Raw genomic sequence first — 26,240 nt, forward strand, 5'->3', positions numbered from 1 at the left:
AGTGATACTGCACAAACTGGCCTCAACTTTCATACCTTTTCAATGTCATTTCTAGGCACCTGGAACACAAATAATTGCACGACAAGTGACACCTACAATCATCAAGCCAGTTTCTCAGCCACAGACAACAGTACAAGTGACGACTGCACTGCAGCGACCTCCAACTGTACAGGTAATGTTACAAATCAGGTTGTGTTACCTAAAAGAAAATTGAGCAATGAGCTTCTTTTCATTGGAAACCAATGGGACAGCATTTCAGCAGTTATCAAAAATGTCTGCAGGAAGAAAGGTAGTTATAAAGATCTTAAGTTAAAACCACAAAATAGTAAAAATAGTGTTGTGCAAGGCCTTTGTACAATCTCAGTCTTGGAGTTCGATTTCTTAGCATCAGTAGTAAGTGTATCATGGAAATTTTAACACATGAGAAACATTCTGACGTTAATATACCTTTTGATCTTTTATCACCTCAGCCTCAGATCAGTGGTGTCACTGAATCAGTAGGTCATGGTTTTAATCCCATTTTAGAGACATGGAGACTAATTTAAGTTGACACTTCAGTACGAGTCTGAGTGAGAATTGTACTGTCAGAAATGCCGTCTTTTGGACGAGGTTCATCTGCCCTTTTGGATGGAAGTAAAAAATCAATGACATTATTTGAAGAGGAGCAAGAAAGTTCCCCTAATCTATCACAGAACTGTTTTGTTTGGTAATTTTTAAATTACTGTTTGTGGGAGATTACTGTGTGTAAACTGACTGTCACGTTTCCCTACACTAGAACAATTACTACACTTCAAAAGTGCTTCATTAGCTGTGAAGCACTTTGTGATCCTGCGACCATGAATGGCATTAGATAAAGGCAATTTCTTAATTTACCTTCCAGTCTCAGATCGTAATAAGTGGGGCAACGTCTGCAGCTTCGATAGGTACAGCAACGACGGTCCAACCGGGAACACCTCAGAGAACTGTACAGACATTGGCAGCAGCTGCTGGGGGTCCTACATCACAAATACTGCAGCCCACTGCATCAGCGGTAAGAACCACTTCTTGATGCATGGCATATAATTTGTACAAATGTGGCGGAATTGCAAAACTTAGTGCAAACAGCTTTTCAAAACAGCATTTGTGAGGATACAAACATTTGCACCTTTTACCTGTGAGAAATAAAATTCACATAGAAGTCTTTCATATGTTCAAAACTCAATAAAACATACATTGACCAATGGGGAGAATCAAACATTTTCACTTGTCCGCTACTATCTGAAAAGTAAATTAACTTCCATGAATAATATCTGATTAAAAATATCTTCCTCTCCATTGTAAGGCAACAGAACAAAAATATCCATCATAGCACTTACCACCATTGCCACGATCATAATATATTGCCAGATTTTAGATACGGTTGTAATATATTTAATAACGTTTCACAAATGAAATGCAGACAGTAGCTTAAACTGTGGATCATTTTTACAAAACTGCATTTCCAAAAAATGAAAGGCTGCGAAATAATTTTATTTCAATCTTTGCAACCTGTGTTTCTGGTTCAATGCAGTTAATGCTCTTTTTTACCCCCAAGATCTAGAAGGGCGCTTGAAATCCAGAACCTGAATAAATCTGTATCTCCATTCACAACACACCAGTGTAGAGGTGCTGAGCTTCCACAAGCCTGGGACTTTATTCAGAGAGCCCACACCTCACTCTATCTGTCTCTGTGCTCCTCTCCTTGGCTAAATTCTTTCATGTTTATTATCCACTATCCCAGTACTCTGATAATAAAGAAATATCAACTCCATTAAAGAAAATGCATTTATATTTTAACAAAAGCTCTTCGTTTTTGTCATCATTTGTAACTAATAAAGATAATTTTAGTCTTAATTTTTCACATTAGAGAGTGCAAAACCTTTCAGACTTTTTTAAATGTAGATATTTTTCAGTATTTATATCTGAAACAGGTGTGCCATTTTTTAATGTCTTAGGTTCAATTTGATAAAGTACAATATTCTAGAAATCTAGAAGCAATATTGAATGCATTCAGCTCACTCCAAGTTTGTATTTATTATGAGTAAGTTTTAATCAGCAGCTGCCCAAAAACCCTAAGTTTGCCCACTGGCTCTGAGGGATCTCAGACCTACAAGAGCTCCATTTCTGTTTTGTGTTTAAATATGTTTTCTTCCGGTTCTGCCAATGGTGCACCCCCGCTGCAGGGCCAAGGGGTGCACTCAACAGGAAATCCCGTTGACGACGGCGAGACCAGAAGATCCCGCCACCGGACAATACCTCCTGCAGTCGGGTTGCACGGTAAATCCCGCCCTGAAGTTAGGACAGGAGAGTATTGACAGAAAGGCAACTGTTTAACTGGGGCTAATTTCATTCAGTGTATAAAACATTGATGTAAAAGCCTCATGTTCTTCAGCTGTAATTAAACATTTCAGAGTTATGGGTGGTATTATTTAAATGGAGAAAACCTGCAACACAAAGAGACTTGGGAGTACTTATGCACGGAACACAGAAAGCGAGCACAAAAGGTGCAGCAGGTAATCAGGAAGGCTAATGGAAGGTTGGCCCTTATTTCAAGGAGGTTGGAGTATAAGAGTAGGGAAGTTTTGCTGCAACTGTACAAGCACTGGTGAGACCACATCTGGCGTATTGTGAGTAGTTTTGGTCCCCCTATTTCAGGAGCAATATTGGGCTGGATTCTCTGGCCTTCCAGCCATGTTTTTCTCGGCAGCGGGAGGCAGCGTGCCTTTCCCTAGAGGTAGGATTCTCCGTTCCCGCTGTTGTCAATGGGAATTCCCATTGAAAACACCCCAGAACGTCTGGAATCCTGCGGGCAGGGGTGTGCTGCTGGGGGGGCCAGAGAATCCCACCGCCAGCCAACGGCCAGAGAATTCTGGCCATCATTTTACTGGAGGCAGTTCAGAGAACGTTCACTAGGATAATCCCGAGTATGGAGGGATTGTCTTACGAGCAACGATTAAACAGGTTGGGACTCTGTAACACAGTGGTTAATGCTGCTGCCTCATAGCGCCAGGGACCCAGGTTCGATTCTGAACTTGGGTGACTGTCTGTGTGGAGTTTGCACATTCTCCCCATCTCTGTGTGGATTTCCTCCCGGTGCTCCGGTTTCCTCCCACAGTCCAAAGATATGCGGGTTAGGTGGATTGGCAATGATAACGTTTTCCCTAGGTGGGGTTCTGGGGCTGAGGGCAGGTAGGATGTTTTTTGGGAGGGTTGGTGCAGACTCAATGGGTCAAATGGCCTCCTCCAGCACTGTAGGGATTCTGTGATTATACTCATTGGAATTTAGAAGAATGAGAGGTCATGTCATTAAAACATATAGGATTCTTAAGGGACTTGACAGGGCAAATGCTGAGAATGTTACCCCTCATGGGAGAGTCTAGGACCAGAGGGCATAGTCTCAGAATAAAAGGGTGCCAATTGAAGACTTAGATGAGGAGGAATTTCTTCTCTCAGAGGGTTGTGAGTCTTTGGACGTTCTTGCCACAGAGAACTGTGGGGGAAGAGTCTTTTGTGTATATTTAAGGCCGAGATTGATAGATTCTTGATCAGTAAGGGAATCGAGGGTTATGGAGAAAGGATAGGAAAGTGGACGTGAAGAATGTCAGATCAGCCATGGTCCTATTGAATGGTGGAGCTGGCTCAAGGGGCCGAACAACTTAATGGTTTTATGATAACTATGATATGGAAGAAGTCTTGCTATTTACTTCTTGTAATTAAAAATCTACCATTTTAATTTATTTACCAGTTGTATTTAAATATTTTGTTGCTTTAAAAGCCAATCCCCCTGTTACTTTCATAGTTGATGCTGTATAAATTGAATAGTCATTTACAAGTTAACACCAAAAGTTACATTATGTGTCTGTAAGATCCATTGCTTCCATGGTAGAGTTACATGAATAAGACTATCCTTTCATGATTAATGTAGGTCAGTATGTCAGCCAAGTCCATTCAACACTGGAAACCCAAAACTGATTAATGGTTGATGAGCTAAAGACATACAGCCATCTGCTGGCAGGCACTCAAATTGCATATGAGGAAAAAGATCCAAATTTATGTCAACTCCATACAAGCTGCGGTTAGAAATACATTCCACCTGGAATAACTAGTTGTGATTTCCAGTGTTAGTAGTTGAATGAGTAATGTCGTCATATAAGCCAAAAACAACACAGCGCAATTTGGCCTACTTTTAACACCAAAATGAATAATGGGTGTATAAAGAAAACATGTACAGTTCTGTTCCAGAGAGCAGTGGAAGTCGTCCCTGAGGTATCTTATTCTGACTATCGTGATAAGCCACCCAAATGTTTCTGATTTAGAACATCCTTAGCCACTGATGGATAAAGTTATCTTTTTTTTTAATTAAATATTTTATTGAAAATTTTTGGTCAACCAACACAGTACATTGTGCATCCTTTACACAATATTTTAACAACACAAATAACAATGACCTATTTTATAAACAAAAAATGAATAAATAATAAATAACAAAAATGAAAACTAGCCCTAATTGGCAACTGCCTTGTCACAAGTAACACTCTCCAAAAATATAATTTAACAGTCCAATATATAATTATCTGTAGCAACGACCTATACATACTATACAGTATATATTAACAACCCTGCGAGTCCTTCTGGATCCTCCTCTCCACCACCATGTCATTTATCCAGGTCTCCACCCCCGGGGGCTTGGCTTCTTTCCACATTAGCAATATCCTGCGCCGGGCTACTAGGGACGCAAAGGCCAAAACATCGGCCTCTCTCGCCTCCTGCACTCCCGGCTCTTGTGCAACCCCAAATATAGCCAACCCCCAGCTTGGTTCGACCCGGACTCCTACTACTTTTGAAAGCACCTTTGTCACCCCCATCCAAAACCCCTGTAGTGCCGGGCATGACCAAAACATATGGGTATGATTCGCTGGGCTTCTCGAGCACCTCGCACACCTATCCTCCACCCCAAAAAATTTACTGAGCTGTGCTCCAGTCATATGCGCCCTGTGTAATACCTTAAACTGAATCAGGCTTAGCCTGGCACACGAGGAAGACGAGTTTACCCTGCTTAGGGCATCTGCCCACAGCCCCTCCTCGATCTCCTCCCCCAGCTCTTCTTCCCATTTCCCTTTTAGTTCATCTACCATAGTCTCCCCTTCGTCCCTCATTTCCCTATATATATCTGACACCTTACCATCCCCCACCCATGTCTTTGAGATCACTCTGTCCTGCACCTCTTGTGTCGGGAGCTGCGGGAATTCCCTCACCTGTTGCCTCGCAAAAGCCCTCAGTTGCATATACCTGAATGCATTCCCTTGGGGCAACCCATATTTCTCGGTCAGCGCTCCCAGACTCGCGAACTTCCCATCCACAAACAGATCTTTCAGTTGCGTTATTCCTGCTCTTTGCCACATTCCATATCCCCCATCCATTCCCCCGGGGCAAACCTATGGTTGTTTCTTATCGGGGACCCCCCCAAGGCTCCAGTCTTTCCCCTATGCCGTCTCCACTGTCCCCAAATCTTCAGTGTAGCCACCACCACCGGGCTTGTGGTGTAGTTCCTCGGTGAGAACGGCAATGGGGCTGTCACCATAGCCTGTAGGCTAGTCCCCCTACAGGACGCCCTCTCTAATCTCTTCCACGCCGCTCCCTCCTCCTCTCCCATCCACTTACTCACCATTGAAATATTAGCGGCCCAATAATACTCACTTAGGCTCGGTAGTGCCAGCCCCCCCCTATCCCTGCTATGCTGTAAGAATCCCTTCCTCACTCTCGGGGTCTTCCCGGCCCACACAAAACCCATGATGCTCTTTTCAATCCTTTTAAAAAAAGCCTTCGTGATCACCACCGGGAGGCACTGAAACACAAAGAGGAATCTCGGGAGGACCACCATCTTAACCGCCTGCACCCTCCCTGCCATTGACAGGGATACCATATCCCATCTCTTGAAATCCTCCTCCATCTGTTCCACCAACCGCGTTAAATTTAATCTATGCAATGTGCCCCAATTCTTAGCTATCTGGATCCCCAGGTAACGAAAGTCCCTTGTTACCTTCCTCAACGGTAGGTCCTCTATTTCTCTACTCTGCTCCCCTGGATGCACCACAAACAACTCACTTTTCCCCATGTTCAATTTATACCCTGAAAAATCCCCAAACTCCCCAAGTATCCGCATTATTTCTGGCATCCCCTCCGCCGGGTCCGCCACGTATAGTAGCAAATCGTCCGCATACAAAGATACCCGGTGCTCTTCTCCTCCCCTAAGTACTCCCCTCCACTTCTTGGAACCCCTCAACGCTATCGCCAGGGGCTCAATCGCCAGTGCAAACAATAATGGGGACAGAGGGCATCCCTGCCTTGTCCCTCTATGGAGCCGAAAATATGCAGATCCCCATCCATTCGTGACCACGCTCGCCACTGGGGCCCTATACAACAGCTGCACCCATCTAACATACCCCTCTCCAAAACCAAATCTCCTCAACACCTCCCACAAATAATCCCACTCCACTCTATCAAATGCTTTCTCGGCATCCATCGCCACTACTATCTCCGTTTCTCCCTCTGGTGGGGCAATCATCATTACCCGTAACAACCTCCGTATATTCGTGTTCAGCTGTCTCCCCTTCACAAACCCAGTTTGGTCCTCGTGGACCACCCCCGGGACACATTCCTCTATTCTCATTGCCATTACCTTGGCCAGGACCTTGGCATCTACATTTAGGAGGGAAATAGGTCTATAGGACCCGCATTGTAGCGGGTCCTTTTCCTTCTTTAAGAGAAGCGATATCGTTGCTTCAGACATAGTCGGGGGCAGTTGTCCCCTTTCCTTTGCCTCATTAAAGGTCCTCGTCAGTACCGGGGCGAGCAAGTCCACATATTTTCTCTAGAATTCGACTGGGAATCCATCCGGTCCCGGGGCCTTTCCCGCCTGCATGCTCCTAATTCCTTTCACCACTTCTTCTACCTCGATCTGTGCTCCCAGTCCCACCCTTTCCTGCTCTTCCACCTTGGGAAATTCCAGCCGATCCAAGAAGCCCATCATTCTCTCCCTCCCATCCGGGGGTTGAGCTTCATATAATTTTTTATAAAATGTCTTGAACACTCCATTCACTCTCTCCGCTCCCCGCTCCATCTCTCCTTCCTCATCCCTCACTCCCCCTATTTCCCTCGCTGCTCCCCTTTTCCTCAATTGGTGTGCCAGCAACCTGCTCGCCTTCTCCCCATATTCGTACTGTACACCCTGTGCCTTCCTCCATTGTGCCTCTGCAGTGCCTGTAGTCAGCAAGTCAAATTCTACATGTAGCCTTTGCCTTTCCCTGTACAGTCCCTCCTCCGGTGCTTCCGCATATTGTCTGTCCACCCTCAAAAGTTCTTGCAGCAACCGCTCCCGTTCCTTACTCTCCTGCTTCCCTTTATGTGCCCTTATTGATATCAGCTCCCCTCTAACCACCGCCTTCAACGCCTCCCAGACCACTCCCACCTGGACCTCCCCATTATCATTGAGTTCCAAGTACTTTTCAATGCACCCCCTCACCCTTAGACACACCCCCTCATCTGCCATTAGTCCCATGTCCATTCTCCAGGGTGGGCGCCCTCCTGTTTCCTCCCCTATCTCCAAGTCCACCCAGTGTGGAGCGTGATCCGAAATGGCTATAGCCGTATACTCCGTTCCCCTCACCTTCGGGATCAATGCCCTACCCAGCACAAAAAAGTCTATTCGCGAGTAGACTTTATGGACATGGGAGAAAAACGAGAACTCCTTACTCCTAGGTCTGCTAAATCTCCACGGGTCTACACCTCCCATCTGCTCCATAAAATCTTTAAGTACCTTGGCTGCTGCCGGCCTCCTTCCAGTCCTGGACTTCGACCTATCCAGCCCTGGTTCCAACACCGTATTAAAATCTCCCCCCATTATCAGCTTTCCCATCTCTAGGTCCGGAATGCGTCCTAGCATCCGCCTCATAAAATTGGCATCATCCCAGTTCGGGGCATATACGTTTACCAAAACCACCTTCTCCCCCTGTAGTTTGCCACTCACCATCACGTATCTGCCCCCGTTATCCGCCACTATAGTCTTTGCCTCGAACATTACCCGCTTCCCCACTAATATAGCCACCCCCCTGTTTTTCGCATCTAGCCCCGAATGGAACACCTGCCCCACCCATCCTTTGCGTAGCCTAACCTGGTCTATCAGTTTCAGGTGCGTTTCCTGTAACATAACCACATCTGCCTTAAGTTTCTTAAGGTATGCGAGTACCCGTGCCCTCTTTATCGGCCCGTTCAGCCCTCTCACGTTCCACGTGATCATCCGAGTTGGGGGGCTTCCTACCCCCCCCCCCCCCTTGTCGATTAGCCATCACCTTTTTCCAGCTCCTCACCCAGTTCCCACGCAGCTGTATCTCCCCCAGGCGGTGCCCCCCCGCCCATCCTCTCCCATACCAGCTCCCCCCTCTCCCCAGCAGCAGCAACCCAGTAATTCCCCCCTCCCACCCCCCCCCCCGCTAGATCCCCCGCTAGCGTAATTACTCCCCCCATGTTGCTCCCAGAAGTCAGCAAACTCTGGCTGACCTCGGCTTCCCCCCGTGACCTCGGCTCGCACCGTGCGACGCCCCCTCCTTCCTGCTTCTCTATTCCCGCCATGATTATCATAGCGCGGGAACCAAGCCCGCGCTTCTCCCTTGGCCCCGCCCCCAATGGCCAACGCCCCATCTCCTCCACCTCCCCTCCTCCCCCCATCACCACCTGTGGGAGAGAGAAAAGTTACCACATCGCAGGATTAGTACATAAAACCCCTCTTTGCCCCCCACATTCGCCCCACCACTTTGTTCGAACGTTCTTTTTAATAACCCGCTCATTCCAGTTTTTCTTCCACAATAAAAGTCCACGCTTCATCCGCCGTCTCAAAGTAGTGGTGCCTCCCTCGATATGTGACCCACAGTCTTGCCGGTTGCAGCATTCCAAATTTTATCTTCTTTTTATGAAGCACCGCCTTGGCCCGATTAAAGCTCGCCCTCCTTCTCGCCACCTCCGCACTCCAGTCTTGATAAACGCGGATCACCGCGTTCTCCCATTTACTGCTCCGAGTTTTCTTCGCCCATCTAAGGACCATTTCTCTATCCTTAAAACGGAGGAATCTCACCACTATGGCTCTGGGAATTTCTCCTGCTCTCGATCCTCGCGCCATCACTCGGTATGCTCCCTCCACCTCCAACGGACCCGCCGGGGCCTCCGCTCCCATTAACGAGTGCAGCATCGTGCTCACATATGCCCCGACGTCCGCTCCCTCCACACCTTCAGGAAGACCAAGAACCCTCAGGTTGTTCCTCCTTGCATTGTTTTCCAGTGCCTCCAACCTTTCCACACATCGTTTCTGATGTGCCTCCTGCGTCTCCGTCTTCACCACCGTCCTGTATATCGTCCTCATTCTCGGCTGCCTTTGCCTTCACGACCCGAAGCTCCCGCTCCTGGGTCTTTTGTTCCTCCTTTAGCCCTTCGATCGCCTGTAGTATCGGGGCCAACAGCTCTTTCTTCATTTCCTTTTTGATCTCTTCCACACAGCATTTCAAGAACTCTTGTTGTTCAGGGCCCCATGTTAAACTGCCACCTTCCGACGCCATCTTGGTTTTTGCTTGCCTTCCTTGCCGCTGTTCTAAAGGATCCACTGCAATCTGGCCACTCTCTCCTCCTTTTTCCATCCGTATCCAGGGGGGATTCCCTTCTGGTTTACCGCACAGTGTTTTTAGCCGTCAAAATTGCCGTTGGGGCTCCTATCAAGAGCCCAAAAGTCCGTTTCACAGGGAGCTGCCGAAACGTGCGACTCAGCTGGTCATCGCCGCACCCGGAAGTCCGGATAAAGTTATCTTTAGAACATGTCATTACATTGTATTTGCTTTGGAATAAGCAATTATATTTGGTACAGCCCGGTACTTTATTTTGCATTGTGTACAGAGTGGGGCATAAACCACATTGAGAATGTATTTCCATACAAGCTGGATAATCTCTACTGGAACTTTCATATGCTTCCTAGCCATAATCTAAAGAGGGGGTAGGGAACAGAATTGAAGGCAGCAAATGCTCATCATTTTTTAAAACCGAGTTTGTTTTTGACCTTGAATTAAAAATATATATATATTCTATAGGGCAGCACGGTAGCATTGTGGATAGCACAATTGCTTCACAGCTCCAGGGTCCTAGGTTCGATTCCAGCTTGGGTCACTGTGTGGAGTCTGCACATCCTCCCCGTGTGTGCGTGGGTTTCCTCCGGGTGCTCCGGTTTCCTCCCACAGTCCAAAGATGTGCAGGTTAGGTGGATTGGCCATGATAAATTGCCCTTAGTGTCCAAAATTGCCCTTAGTGTTGGGTGGGGTTGCTGGGTTATGAGGATAGGGTGGAGGTGTTGACCTTGGGTAGGGTGCTCTTTCCAAGAGCCGGTGCAGACTTGATGGGCCGAATGGCCTCCTTCTGCACTGTAAATTCTATGATAATGATAACTTTTTAATTTTTTGTTATTCTTAATTCACTTCGAGAATGTGGCTTTATTGTGCTTAATGGATGGATTGTTATGTAAAAAACAAGCGATCAAATGATTACAATTCCATCTAATTGAACTATATAATCACAAGTTAATCTGGTACCACAGTTTAACTTCAGGTTACTGAAAGAACCTGATATCTATCCTATGTTTTATTAAAGGATTAGAAAATATCCAGCACTGTCCAATACCTGAAGATTAGTCAATGCTGTTAAACAGACCCCAAATCTGCAAATCCAGCAGTACTGCAATTCCATGGCTGCGCATATGGATGTGGGATTTCTTTTCTTTTCCACCCCCTTCTGTTTGCAAATTTCTGTTCAAATAATTCTGACAAAAAACCAAAATGGTGCCATTCGAGTGAGAGATAATGGAATTTCCATTGAAAACCTTTTTAGGAAATTATTTAGAAGAAACCTGTAGTAGGCAAGTAGAATGTTGGAAGTATTATTTAATGTTTCAGGTCCATACAAGTAAACTGATGGATAAGAAGGGGGGCATTAAATGTAACAACATTCACAGTTGTTTGGAGGAGACATTAGCTCCTGTATGTCTGAAATAAATTTTGAATTGGGAAAGCTTTTAACTATCTGGCACTGTACTTTTCTCCCTGCTAAATACTTACAATGTTCCACAGGAAACAATGGAAAATGTGAAGAAATGCAAGAACTTTCTGTCTACGCTGATCAAATTAGCTTCAAGTGGTAAACAGTCAACTGAAACGGCTGCCAATGTCAAAGAACTGGTGCAAAATCTATTGGTGAGAAAGTGTAATACAAACGTTTCTCCATTAATTGACTTTAATTTGAAATAACAATTTAAATTAAACTACGTTTGTTCCGGAATTGGGGGAGGGCAAATAACAAAGACGAAACAAAGAAAAAGGTCTTTATGTAGATAGTTGTTCGAGAAGAAAATTGAAGCAGAGACCACACCATCTTTTAAGACGAGAGTAAATAAACGTATTTTAAATAAATGAATGAATGAAATGAAATGAATGAAAATCGCTTATTGTCACAAGTAGGCTTCAAATGAAGTTACTGTGAAAAGCCCCTAGTCACCACATTCCACCGCCTGTTCGGGGAGGCTGGTACGGGAAATGGAAAGTGATGCAAAACAATGGGGGAAAAGCAGAGAATTGGAATTAATTTTGAATTGGTCTAGCAAAAAATGTCACGAACACTATAGAACAAAGAACAATACAGCAAAGGAACAGGCCCTTCGGCCGCCCAAGCCTGTACCGGTCATGATATCAACCGTGGCCAAAACCCTCAGCACTTTCTTGTGCCGTATCCAATTGCCGTAGGACGATTGACTTTTTGTTCTGTAAACTAGCATGCTTTTATGAGGATGATATAGAGGCTACAGTTCTCGAGCAGTGTATCATACGAGCCATAGCCGTACCAAACTTGTGATTAAATATTCAGGTGAGTCATTGAATCACTGGTTTCACCTGAAATTTAGAAGCATCTTCATCCTTTAAAAAAAATATTGGAGCCCTAATTCTCAGCATTGTGTAAGAAAGCTGCTCATAATGTGCGCAAATCAGAATCCACTTGAGAATTTCCTCATTAGAGAACATGGCCTATGTTCCAACGAAACATGTCAAACATGGTTTAAAAGTTGTGTTATTCACACTTGACATTCGTACATTTCACTTTTACTATATCTTCCCTCACCAATCTTAAAGAAGAAATGTACGTTTGTGAGCAAACTCCCTTTAAAAGTTTCCAATTAACCCCAATTTTCAAAGTCCGACTTGGAGAGTATGTTGTATTACAATTTATGGTAAAAGCAGTTTTACAAAAGATCGATATATTTTTGTTGTAAGCACAGATGCTGCATGTATAATAAAGCAATGGAGGAGTCACATGAATGGTATTGTCTAGCTCAAGAATGTTCTGACCATCACATTTTCAAAGTGGCAGTGCTAGTTCTTTACCAGTGGGTACTAAATGAGAGCTGGCCATTGTGCCTTTTTCCTCCAGAGCACAAGTTATCCACTGAAATGGAAACGCACTTAACATGTTGAAAGTGACTCGAGTTTTGATATTTTTCTTCTCGCAGGATGGGAAAATTGAAGCAGAAGACTTCACTAGCCGGTTATATAGGGAGCTCAACTCCTCACCTCAACCTTATCTTGTGCCTTTCCTGAAGGTAATTAATCATTTGTCTTGGTATAGTATATAAATACTTTAAATATTTGGAGGAGAACGTTTATTATTTCCTTTTTTGCATGGTAAATGGTCCTTGTACGCTGTTTGAAAATACAACCATTATCCTGGAAACGTGTTTACATTTGTGATCAGGTTTAGTTTACATTCTACAAAAAAACATTTCCTGACAATCACAATGTTATTCGGAACAAAATCTTTCCCACCCACCATCCTGGACAATGAGGATATACATTATATTGAAAATAATGTATTTTACTATTTTCAGTCCGATTCCTTTCAACAGTCAGGGTTAAAATCCTTCTGCTAATTTCACTGAAATGATTGGCACATTTTGCCCAAAGTGGTAACTTAATTGATTTGACTGACAGTGGAAGTACAACCATTTTGAGCATACACTACACATGACAGAAGAGTTTCTTTTGAAAGTTTCTTTCCTTCCCCCAAAGAACATACATAGTAAAACCGGTGCTCTAGAAATTTAGCCTGTCCTGTTTTCAGAGTACCAGGAATTAGTAAATAGTTAAGTTGATCTTAACAAAATATCCAGAAATTGACAGCATTTCGGAATGGATGATCCAATTAGTATTACTCAATGACACAAAACAATTTGTAATTTTGTAATAAGATTAGCATAAATGTTTAACCATTATGTGTTTTTCCAGCGGAGTTTGCCCGCCTTGCGCCAACTCACTCAAGACTCGCAAGCTTTTATTCAGCAAAGTCAACAACAATCCTCAACTCAGACCACAACAGCGTTGACAGCAGTGGTATTAGGAAACACTGTTCAACAGCGACCTGTAGTGCGGACAACCACTGCTACAGCTACAGTAACTAGCACCCTCCAACATCCTGTACTAAGTTTAGCGCAACCTGGACAGTCAGTGCAAGCTGGAAAGGTAGGATGAATCAACACAGCTGCCAAATAAGGAATAACTATAACTTCTATACATTTAGCTTGTTTCAGGCATTATTATTACAGTATTTTGTTTAGAATTGCTAATGAGAGGCAACCTCAGACAGATTTTCTGAATAGACTTTCATCTTATGAGGAAAGGTTGGACAGACAGGGCTTGTTTCCACTGGAATTTAGAAGTGTGAAGGGTGGCTTGATTGAAGTATACAAGATCGTGACTAGTCTCGACAAAGTGGACGTGGGAAGGATGTTTCCTCTTGTGGGTGAGCCCAGAACCAGCAGGCACTGTTATAAAATTCAGGGATCTCCCTTTTAGGGCAGAGATGAGGAGAATGCTTTTCTCCTGAGGATTGTGCGACTTTGGAACTCTGTCCAGGAGGCAGGGTCACAGAACATTTTTCAGATGGAGGTAAATAGATTTTTGTTCAAGAGAATCAAAGATTATCAGGAGAAAATGGGAAATTACAAATTGACACATAAACAAATCAGCCATTATCTTATTGAATGGCGGAGCAGGCTTGAGGGGCCGAATGGCCTACCCCTGCTCCAATTTTGTATCATCATATGCGTCAGCATGAACTTGAAGTTGAGCTACTTTTTTTAAAATTGTTTTTTGGGATGTGAGGTTGCTGATGAGGCCTGCGTTTATTGACCATCCCTAACTGCCCTTGAGCAGGAGGTGCTGCACCACTTGCTCGAACTGATGCAGTGCACGTGCTACAGGTGCACCCGTGGTGCTGATAGGGAGGAGGGAGTTCCAGGATTTTGACCCAGCGAGATAGCTGCAGCCCAAAAGATATTCGGTACTTGGGTGAAGCTAGCATGCAAATATCAGTCAATGTGAACTAAGATTTCCATATCGGTTTGTTGGACTATTGCTACTGGAGCTGTCCATGAAGTTTATTACATGCATCAATTTGAGTAGACAGTTAAAGCATGTCCACCCTCAGAGATTTGTTGTTGAGTAAATATCACCATCAACAATAAGATATTTTGATAAATCTTGGGCCAGGATATTACAGCCCCACCTACCCAGAGGAATATTATGGTCTCGCCGAACTGAATGGAGATTTAAATGGCTTGCCACATCTGCCGTGGGGTGGGGGGGCACACTGCGGTGGGGCTGTAAAATCCTTGTTAGATAGACTGTTACTAAACAGCCCAAAGATGATGCATTTTCTGCTCTGGAACTGCTAATGTTGCTCTTGTGCAGGCCGCATTATTCCTCGTCACCTCTCAGCTGATCGTTCGATGGAATCAAAAGAGAAGTTTAATACTGCTGCACACTGGACTTGTCAAGACAATGTCGTTTATTTGTTTGTAGTGTGGCAGTGTAGTTACTCACTTTGCAAAATACTCATTGTGTCAGGAAGTTAGTTTGCTGAATTTCATACTTCTACCATTACTGAGCAGACTTGAGATGAAACTGGGACATATCCAGAGAGAGTCAGATGGCGTAAATTGGAGTACATGTCTTTTGTATTTTTAATATTTCTCATTGAGACCATGTTTAAAAAAGTTTTTAAAACAATTCAAACCAGAGTATCCCTTGGGCTGTTATGGGAATACAGAACCTAGTTGCAATAGTAGGACACAGAGTTTATCCAGAAATAAATTAAATTCATTTAGAATGTCTTCATGTAGGCTAAAAATATTCATAATTGTTTGCTTTGTACCCATTTTTTGTAAATCTGGTTTTGTTAACTTTGGGATTACATCTATTTAAAAATGGTGATATTTAGAGGAGTTTCTGGAGACTGATGATCATTACTGTCCAAGATTGATAAAACAATTTATTTTGACTTCAGTTTAAACTAATGAGTATGTCTGCCTTCAGGTTGTTCAACAGCAGCAAGGAACGTTGGTCAGACCGCAGGTAACACTGACACAAACGCCAATGGTGACACTTCGGCAACCTCAGAACCGCATCATGCTAACAGGTCCTTCACAGGTGCAATTGAAGCAACTTCAGACCGGTAAATATGAATGTTTTAAAACCTCCTTAAAATAGCAAATGTAAACATCAAAGCTACAGGTCATTATAGACCTGTTTGCTTAGATACCAATTTATGGTCTGTATTTATTTATTTTTGCCCCATGCTTTTTTATTTTTGAAAACCCACTTTTTGAAGCTGCAAATTTAATATTTTTGCTTAAAGTTCCTTAAAGAAGCCTTTTCAAATTGTTAAGATTATATGGGGCAACTTGCCTCGATGGGGAAAGCGATGCGGAAGGTGATGGACACTAACAAGGATCTGCGAGGAAAAATGGAAGACCTGGAAAACAGATCCAGGCAACAGAATTTGAGGATTGTGGGGCTGCCCGAAGGAGTTGAACGACCGAAGCCGACTGAGTATTTTGCCGCGATGCTGGCAAAACTATTAGGGGAGGGGGAGGATCCCTCCCGATATGAACTGGATCGGGCTCATCGGTCGTGGAGGCCTGTACCAAAGGCGAGTGAGCCGCCAAGGGCAGTGACTCTGTGCTTCCGTAGGTACAATGTAAAGGAGAAGGTCCTGAGCTGGGCCAAGCAGAAGCGGGTGGTGCAGTGGGCTGGAGCTGGTATACGTGTATACCAGGACTTTACGGTGGAGCTGGCAAGGAGGCGGGCTGCCTTCAACCGGGTGAAGAGGGCACTGTACATTAGCAAGGTGCGGTGCGGCATTGTATATCTAGCAAAGGTGAGGGTGACTTACAAGCTCAGGGACTTTTATTTTGGAACGGCGGAAGCAGCGGAGGAGTTTGCGAAAGCAGAAGGACTGTGGCAGAACTGACAAATTGAGGAATGGCCATGTGCCGATGTAACCTCATGACTATATTTTCTTCTTTTTTGTATCACTGCGCGCAGGTGTAGAGACTAAAGGAGCCAATGTGGTATATATTTGGACAAGGGAAGGGACGGGACTTTCACTCCAAATGAGGGTTCTCTGGGGTGTAGGTGGATATGCGGGGTTTGTGTGCTGAAAGGGGATCTTTGGGCTTTCCTAGGGCCGGGCAAGTGGGAAAGGGACCCGGGCGGGGGCCTCCACGCTGGCCGGTTTAAGCCGGCCAGTGAACGGGAGTGAGGTGGGGGGAGGGGCTGCGGCCATCGGAGCCTGGCAGAACAGGGTCAGAGTGGTCTAGCCGGGGTGGAAAGTTGGGGGGAAGGAACCGAGGTTGGGAGGAAGAGTTTTACAAGAGGCAGTGGACGGGAGGAGCTGGAGACCTGGGGTGGTGGGGGGGGGGGGGGGGGGGGGGGGGGGGAGCTGTGTAAGATTAAGGGTGACTACGGGTAATCCCTGATTCCTTTTTGTCATTTGTTTATGTAAACATGCGTGTTGAGGTTTAGGGGTTGGTGGGTAGATGGGATCGTTGTTATTATGGGGACTGACATATCTTGCTGATTATTGTTTATTGTTGATGGATGTAAATGTGGGAGAAAACGTGAAAAGGAGGAGAATTTCTTTTTAAAAAAATGTTTAAAGATTATATGGGGAAAACCACACTAGCTGAAGAGTAAAGTTGAACCTATGTCAGAAAAACATAAACTTGTCAGTAAATCAAATCGATGTACTGTGTCTTTACACACAGGGAGTAGAAATAAAGTGTAAATATTCAGGGGGAAAATGTAGAGGTAATTGGATCAGCAATGTAATTCAGTCTCTATTTTTAAAGTTGTGGATTTTGTCCTTAATCTTAATGTCATAATGTGACAACATTTTTGGGTGGTTTGGGAAGCAGAAACAAAGTACAGTTGATTGCAACATAGGAGTTAGTCTGTCGTACAGAGCAAGGAGTGGCATGCAGGTAACACTGAGCTAGTATGCTACAACTAAATTGGCAAGCGGGTGTGATTACAATGCGACAAATAGCTTCCATTTGAAAATACTAATATAAGATGTACAATGGAAAAAATTGATATGAGACATGCATGCAGACATCAATTTTTATTATATGTACAGATTAGACTAATTCTTGAATTTATAATAACATTTTAATCACGTTTAAAAATGAAATAAGTGTAGTGACTACTGCACTTAACATTCAAATCCTACAAGTTACCAGCATCCAATTGTCCAATTGCACATTCAGTTGTTATTAGGAAATCAGGATATGCCTGAACATGTATGTTCTATCAAGAACATGTATGAAACTATCAAGATACTCAAGAACTTGGAAATAGGAGAAAAAATAGATCCCTCAAGCCCGCTTCACCATTCAGTAAGATCATGGCTTATCTTCCACCTCAACTCCACTTTCCTGCTCTGCACCTGATTTCTTTGGTGTCCAAAAATCTCTTGATCTCGGTCTTGAATATCCTCAATGACTGAGAGGCAGCTCTTTGGAGTTGAGTATCCCAATATATCATTGCTCACGAAGTGCAATGACGGGCTTATATACATATTTTGAGCATAATAATGAGCAACGGGAATCGAACAGCCATCAAACTAACATTTGTATTTTCCACCCCACCAATCTTGCCTATTTTGGGGGATCTTGGATTCTTGTCACATTCATCTGTATTTGTGGTCCAAATGACATTTTAGATATTTTAAAAATTTATGCTGTTTTTATAAACTATCTTTAGGAAGTCAGATCAGCTGCATTTATTGGATAAATTGAATGAATTAAATCTAAGGTTATTAAATATTTGACTTTAAATTAAGCCTCATAGATCCTAAAACCAAAATTTTTACTCAAAAACACTTGTGTTGGACTTCCAGACTCATACGATTGAAATGCCCCAGAATCTTCAAGCCACCACCTCTATTTATCAGAGTGTTTTTTAAAATTTGGTTATGGAATGGTGCAGAGAGAAATTTAGTATGAATATGTTAAGTGTTCAGACCGGAACAATGCCAGTTGGAAATGCATCCTAATTATTGTATAGCATTAACATTTATACTGAAAGTAAAAACATTTTTGAGTACAAAAATTATGACATTTTTCAGAGACTGATAAAAAGGAGACATTCTTCTGTTGTCCTTTTCTGTTGACGTGAATATTTTTGGTCATGTGGCAATTGTTTTAGCAAGACAATTATTCTATTCTGAGCACACGATCCACAGAATGAAATGCCCTTAGCTACTTCCTTTTGCATTGTCTGATCGTAGCCAGAGCAGTGGCTTCTCTTCCTACTGCTACACAATTTACTCAAGGAGGTCCAAGGACAAGGATCCATCCTGGGCCCTCATCCCTTCCTCTTTTACATGTTCCCTTGGTAATACCATTATAGAAATAGGATCAGCTTTCACGTCTACTTTGTCACCCAGCACTCGCCACCATCTCTTTTCCTTCTCCAGTACCATGGTACTGTTGGTTAACCGATCTTCAATCTTGGATAGTCCCTGGTTTTCTCCAGCTAAATATTGGGAATAATGAAGTCACCAATGTGTTAAACCAGACTTTTGGTGATCTGTTTGATTCCATATCTTTCTCATTGCAAACATTACCTAGTTCCATCTCTGTAAGATTACCTACCTTCGATTCTCAGCCCAGCTGTTGCAAAAACCTTCATCCGTGCCTTTGTTACCTTCCCAATTATTCTGATAACACTATCTGGTCGTCTCTATTCCACCTTCTGTAAATTTCACCTCATCCAAAACTCTTGCATCAAGATCTGCCAAATATGTCAAAGCTGGCTGTGAATAAGGTGTCATAGCATCATGATCCTAGATACTGTCATAAATCACAGATATTCCTCACTAAAGTACATTCAACCAGGGTGGCGCGGTGGTTAGCACTGCTGCCTATGGTGCTGAGAACCCGGATTTGATCCCGGCCCCGGGTCACTGCCTGTGTGGAGTTTGCACATTCTCCCTGTATCTGCGTGGGTTTCACCCCACAACCCAAAGATATGCAGAGTAGGTGGATTGGCCACACTAAATTTGCCCTTAATTGGAAAAAAATAATTGGGTATTCTAAATTTATTTTTAAAAAATCAACTGCATAATAGTAATCTGATTAAACGAATATTAGTGCAATGACATACATAGATTTTACCAACATATTGTTACCTTTTTTTACAAATATCTTTGGAGATTCTTCTTTACCTAAAATAACTGAGGGTGTTGGCACATTGAGAAATTCTGTTATTAACACAAGATAATATTTAGGAACTGTACTTCATTAAACAATAGATTTTGCTGTCATCACCCACAAATTGACAGAGCTTAGTGCAAAGTGATGGAAGTGTGCATTTGCACCTGCGAGTTAGATAACCAGGCACAAAAATTGCTGTTACAAGTAAAATATTGTGACCAGTTGAGCTGGAGAAACTTGCTGGACACAAGTGTTTAACATAATTTCCTCCATAATTTTACAGTTCCTGTTATGAAACAGACAGTGGTGCCAGGAAGTAAAGCTGGTTTGACGTATTCTGTCCAGACTTCTGTTGTTCAGAAAAACAAACTTAAAGAAGCAGCAGCAGCAGCAAGTGGTTCTTTCAGGTGAGATGCTCAAGCACAATCCCAGGAAGAAACAAATGTTACTTAATGTGAAACAGATTGTTATTAAAATCTCCAGACTTTATTCCAAAAATAAGATTGATATGTGCATCTCTTAACTAGTAGTAAGTAAATATGTATCTGTCATTAAAACCTATATGACAAAGTTCATTTCAAGAGCAACGTCCCATCTCTGATTCCTTGACCTTTATTAGTATACTTAATTAGAACTTTTATTTACTTATTTAGAACAAACTTGAACTTAATCTGAACAGCAGGTCGCACAGTGGTTAGCACTGTTGCTTCACAGCATCAGGGTCCCAGGTTCGATTCCTGGCTTGGGTCTCTGTCTGTGCAGAGTCTGCGCGTTCTCCCCGTGTCTTCGTGGGTTTCCTCCCACAAGTCCTGAAAGACCTGCTGTTAGGTAATTTGGACATTCGGAATTCTCCCTCCGTGTACCGGAACAGGCGCCGGAATGTGGCACTGTTAATGTAAGCCTACTTGGGACAAGAAAGACTATTATTATTCTGTATCCGGGTGCTCAATGTGTGTTGTGTTCAGTGGTGGATAAGTACATCACAAATACCAATCTTGGTTTTAGAGCAGAGGATGCCATACACCAAGAAAGTGGCAGAAAGAAGGGGCGGGATTCTCCGCGAACCGGTGGGACGGGCCACTCCGGCTTTGTGGCCGCCCTGAAGGTGCGGAATCCTCCGCACCTTCAGGGGCTAGGCCGGCGCCGGTGTGTTTGCCGCCGCGCCAGCCTGCATGGAAGGGCTTGGCGCCACGTCAACTGGTGCCGAAGGGCCTCCGCCGGCCGGCGCGAGTTGACGCATGCGTGGGAGCCAGATATCCCCCCCCCCCCGAGGACTCTGCAGGCCGCCCGTGGAGCCAGGTCCCACCGGTAAGGACCTGTTGTGATTTACGTCAGCGGGACTCACCGAATACGGGCGGCCACTCGGCCCATCGCGAGCCGGCGAATCACCAGGGGGCCGCAGCCGCCGACCGGCTCGCCGCGATTCCCGCCCCAGCCAAAACCCCGGCACCGGAGAATTCGGCAGCCAGCGGGGGCGGGATTCACGCCGCCTCCCGGCGATTCTCCGACCCGGCGGGGGGTCGGAGAATCCCTCCCAAGTTTCCCATTTGGAAGATAAACACTGGCTGATTTAATTGTTTCTCTTGTGATATGGGTAATGCTGGCAGAATTACCTTCATTTCCTGACCCAAGTTGCACTGAGCAGCTGAGTTGGTCCTTCTCCTTGAACCATTATAGCCTCTGCAAAGATCTAGTAGCGCAGTGATCCTGAAAGCAGGTTGCAGTCACAGTTAACCAAAGAACATCTAAATGGGGAACTCTTCCTTCCTCCTGAAAATGATAAATGTAGTTCAAAATGTTTTTTTAATGCATCTTAGTTGAGTATTCCATGAGCATTTGCAGTTTGCTAAATTGTAGATTAGTTCTCACAATTACATTAATGTGTGGATGTGAAATTTTCCAGGGATGATGATGATATTAATGATGTGGCATCCATGGCTGGAGTTAACCTTTCTGAAGAAAGTGCACGCATTTTGGCAACAAATTCAGAACTGGTGGGCACTCTGACGAGATCATGTAAAGATGAAGCATTCCTGTTCGCTGCACCATTGCACAGAAGAATGTTAGAAATAGGTAAAGAGATGTCTACCCATTTTCACAGTATGGATATCTTCTTATGCAAACTTGTGAAGGCACCAATGCAGTAGGAAGTCTTTTCAAACCATTTTTCTCTTTCAAACTTTTTTTTTTTAAAATTGACAGGTTATGGGTCTCACTGGCAAGGCCAGCATTTATTGGTGATCCCTAATTCGCCTTGCGAAGGTGAAATGCCTTTTTGAACTGTTGCAATCTGGATACAATAGCCTCTTAGGGAGGGAGTTCATGTGATGAATGTATTCCCCACAGCGCCAGTAGGTAGGGGGTTGGAGGTTTTTGACCAAGCAATCATCTTCTTAAGCAGCAATATTAAAAGAATGGTGATATATTTCCAAGTTAAGACAATCTGTGACTTGACGGTGGTAGTGTGCCCATGTGCTTGCTGCTCTTGTATTTAGATGGTAGAGATCACAGAGTTGGGAGGAGCTATTGAAAAAAATGTTTCAAAGTTTTTCGATGGAAAGTTTTTGACGTAACAAGCAAGATGAAACTAAAAATGCTGAATTCAATAGGTGGAACCTTAAGCATGGTTAGATCTTGCCTGAATTCTCCGGCGGTTGGGATTCTCTTTTCCCACCCACAGACCCCCGTCCGCGGGTTTCACGATGGCGTTAAAATCCCATTGACAAGCAGCGGGAAGATAGAATCCCACCGCCAGCGAATGGTGTCCCGCCGAGAAACATGAGGCTGGGGGACCAGAGAATCCACCCCTTAATCATCCACCAGTTTGTCCCAAAAAATGGCTAATTAGCCACAGTTGTGGCCATGGCAACACAGTTTTAGTTATATGCACTATTTTTAGTAGGTACACTCCTAATACAGCTAAGGGTACTTAAAATCTGTACATTTACTTTACAAACATCTACCAGCATTCAGTAACCAAGGAAATGAAGCACTCAATGATCTCAAAAAACATGTGCACTGCTTTACAACTTATCATTTTGCCAGCAACGCACAAAAAGGCTGAAGCCCATATATGTACAGTGTGAATGAGCATTGAAATCACATCGCCAATAATGGTGTTTCTTTCTCATTTTCTAAACGTGATGATAAATGTAATTAGCCACATGCGTCTAGTGGCTGTCATATTGGACAACGCTGCGCTAAAAGAACAACATGCATCAATAAAAGGGGAATGCTAGGTTGATACAACTAAGAATACAAAACCTATCTAAAAGGTATTTTAACTTTTTTTGGGAACAGGTAAAAAACATGGAATTACTGACGTTCATCCTGATGTAGTAAATTTTGTGTCACATGCCACTCAACAGAGATTACAAACACTTGTAGAAAAAATATCTGAAGTTGCACAGCAGAGAAACATCTCGTACAAGGTGAGTGGAGAATCACTTACTGTTTCTTTTAGACCTGGGGCGAAATTCTCCTACCCGCCCCGCCACATTTCTGCGCCGACCGGCCGGCGGGAGTCTCCGTAACACCGGCCGGTCAATGGGGTTTCCCATTGTGGCGCAGTCCCACGCCGTCGGGAAACCCCCCGGTGCCGGCAAAACGGAGACTCCCGCCGGCGGAGAATGACGCCCTTGATCTCATATTTTTTTTAAATCTGAGTTGCTCCATCAATACTACCAACGAAAGGTTCATAAGCTAAATGAACTTGCATCCCTTTTTATGTTATAATGGTCAGTTACAAGCATTTGCTGTAATCCTAAAAACTGCCCCTCCCCTTTCCCAAAACTATTGACTGATATTAGGATATAATTCCACAGGCACCAGTGACACTCCCCGTTCCCCACCTGCCCATCCCAGATACCTCACCAGAGTAGAATGACTCCAATTGTAGAACTGGGCAGTGAGTGCGACCAGGAATATGAATATGGGGGGAATTAGAATCAAGCCTAATCCTCTCCTCGATTCGCATTCATTTAAGTTATTTGCCAGCAAGCATTACTGATTTGCAGCCAGGATCAGAAACACTAGCCGATCATTCCATTCTCCAGCTTGGGACTCTGAGCCCACTCTTAGTACCTTTATGGTCACCTCAACTAACTCACTACATACAGGAACTCAAAGTTCGTAATGATTGTACTGCAGAACAATGCATCTTGGAAAACCTATTTCAGTTGATGTTATAACTGAACGGGAAGATCCTAGAATGGAACCCTCGCTCAAAAGATCGCAACTTGTTTTAATAAAACATGGAGGATCAGAATCACAGGACAGCTAATTAGTTTTAACAACACAAAAAAAAATGATTAAACATGGAAAAAAATGAATGATGATACAATACTGCTTTACTTCCCCCCCTGAGTTTAACAATTGCACGCATTTTCAGATTAACACGGTTTACAAAGTACACCTCCAGATACAGTAGTCTCATTCACACACAAAGACCCTTTTAAGCACAGAAGGTGACTGTGGTACGGCGCACTCCCCAATGAACCCAAGTGAATGTCTGGATTTCTCCTCAAAATCCCCCCAGATGATTCTTATACTGTGAATCACCTTGTGTCACTGAACTCCGGCTTCCACACAAGTGATTTCAAATTCTGTTTTCAAAGGTCAGACCATTAAATCTTCTTTTAAATTATGCTTTCCCCCCACTGCTTCCATCAAGGTTTTGCTTTCAGATTTTACACCTCTCCCTTCAGGTTTCCTTTGTCTTAAAGGCTTTTGCACAAACTCTGAAGTTCAGCTATCGATTTCCAATTATTTCAAATAGTATCTCCCAAACTGTAGTAATTTCTCACACTACTGCAGATATCTTTCTGGCCTCTCACAATCCACTCTCTGTGACTTTACTGAACGGTAATCCGTTCTGGTTCCCAGTTTCCTCTGTTAATGTTAACTCCAAACTTCTTGGAAACTTCTCTTCATTTCTATAATTTCCTTAACTTGCTTGACCTTAGGTTTTAAGCATCCATTTTCTTAACTGTTACTCCATAGTACAGGCTTCTCTTCTAGCAAGGCTAAGAGAGTACCAACTGCTTCTAGCTGAGCTGTGAGAGCTGCCTTCTCTCTCACTACCTATCTCCAACTGCAATCAAATTAGCTAAACTAAAACTTAAAAGCTTCTCTATTTTACGAGGCCCAAGTTGCTAAGCAATCAGTGCTGGTTTATTTACTCTTCACACCGTAATCCTCTCTCAGCACAATAGAATCACAGTTGGAATTGAAATCAACCCTCATACTTTTGTCCAGTACAAATCTAACTATGGGTCTTACCCGTCGAGGCACAGAAACATTAAATTAAACCCACTTAAAGCTTCTATAATTTCAGATATTTACCAATACAAATATAAATCCCTTAAAACTACCTTTATTTTCCGAACATAAATTTTTTACTTAGCTGCAACTATATTATAAACCTATTTTTAAATGATAAATCAACACTACATTGATATATGTAAAGCCAAAACAGAAAACTCATGAATGATGGTTTTCAAAATTATTTTTGTTAGAAGTTGTACACATAATGGGCGTCATTCTCCGCCGGCGGGAGTCTCCGTTTTGCCGGCGCCCGGGGGTTTCCCGACGGCGTGGGGCTGCCCCACGATGGGAAACCCCATTGACCGGCCGGTGTTACGGAGACTCCCGCCGGCCGGTCGGAGCAGAAATGTGGCGGGGCGGGTAGGAGAATTTCGCCCAATATTTCTCATTTTCAGCTCTGGATTAAGCACTGTGGTCAGCAGCAATTTATTTTGCTACTTCATTTATTAGCAAGTAAAACACTGTTCCATGTAGAGGGGCAATGAGCAGAACATTTTTCCCTCATCCGGCACAATTGGACTACATATCAGGTGTTTTAATTGAAATGTTTGTAGGTTGAAATGCTACTCTTCACAAACCTGCATAGAACAACGAACTAGTGATGGGGTGGTCTGTTTGTCAAGGCTTCTATATAGGAATTACTTCACCACTTCTGCAAACAATAAATAATTTCCGATTCCCTTTTTATTTCAGGAGGACGATAGGTATGATCAGTTAAATGATGTTAAGTCACAACTCAAGTTCTTTGAACAACTTGATCAAATAGAAAAGCAGCGAAAAGATGAACAAGAAAGGGAAATTTTAATGCGAGCCGCAAAGGTAAGCAACATTAAGTGGAATTTAAGTGAAGCCAAACAGAAGGGGATGTTGTGATAAATTAAACTCATAGTTCCATTGAATGTGTAGGGATGCCTAGTTAAAGTAGCACCAAACATTACATATTGGATGCAGAGCTAAAGTCAACACTTACAAATACAAATATATGACCCACTCAATCTGAGCACTTGTACACTTTGTATGCAGTTGTTCTTAGTCAGTGGTGCTAAGCAAATTGTAGGTTTTCCCAGCTTAACCATTTCTGCTGTAAAATCGCAGCTCTTACAGTAGACGTAGATTCACCTTTGACAAGTTGAAACGAAGACCAGCATAGGCTGTACAATACAAGAGAAGACTGAATTGGCAGGTGTATGCTAGTGTGATGTTTGTGTCTATGCAAATAACAGTAAATAAATATTAAAGTTGATTTCATCACCTCCTGGGTGTCAAC

General features: G+C 43.5%; 1 protein-coding gene across 1 annotated transcript in view; it reads left to right on the forward strand.

The window, feature by feature from the left end:
• Positions 1-26,240, forward strand: part of taf4a (TAF4A RNA polymerase II, TATA box binding protein (TBP)-associated factor) — a 145,986-nt gene that overhangs the window by 99,342 nt on the left and 20,404 nt on the right. The window contains exons 3-12 of the mRNA XM_072515107.1: positions 56-172; positions 881-1,030; positions 11,175-11,297; positions 12,605-12,694; positions 13,377-13,610; positions 15,465-15,603; positions 19,932-20,055; positions 21,552-21,721; positions 22,949-23,079; positions 25,667-25,792. Of these exons, the coding sequence (XP_072371208.1) occupies positions 56-172; positions 881-1,030; positions 11,175-11,297; positions 12,605-12,694; positions 13,377-13,610; positions 15,465-15,603; positions 19,932-20,055; positions 21,552-21,721; positions 22,949-23,079; positions 25,667-25,792 (1,404 nt within the window). The remainder of the gene's footprint in view (positions 1-55; positions 173-880; positions 1,031-11,174; positions 11,298-12,604; positions 12,695-13,376; positions 13,611-15,464; positions 15,604-19,931; positions 20,056-21,551; positions 21,722-22,948; positions 23,080-25,666; positions 25,793-26,240) is intronic.

Source organism: Scyliorhinus torazame, chromosome 8 (genome assembly GCF_047496885.1).
Source record: "Scyliorhinus torazame isolate Kashiwa2021f chromosome 8, sScyTor2.1, whole genome shotgun sequence".
Classification (NCBI taxonomy): Eukaryota; Metazoa; Chordata; class Chondrichthyes; order Carcharhiniformes; family Scyliorhinidae; genus Scyliorhinus; species Scyliorhinus torazame.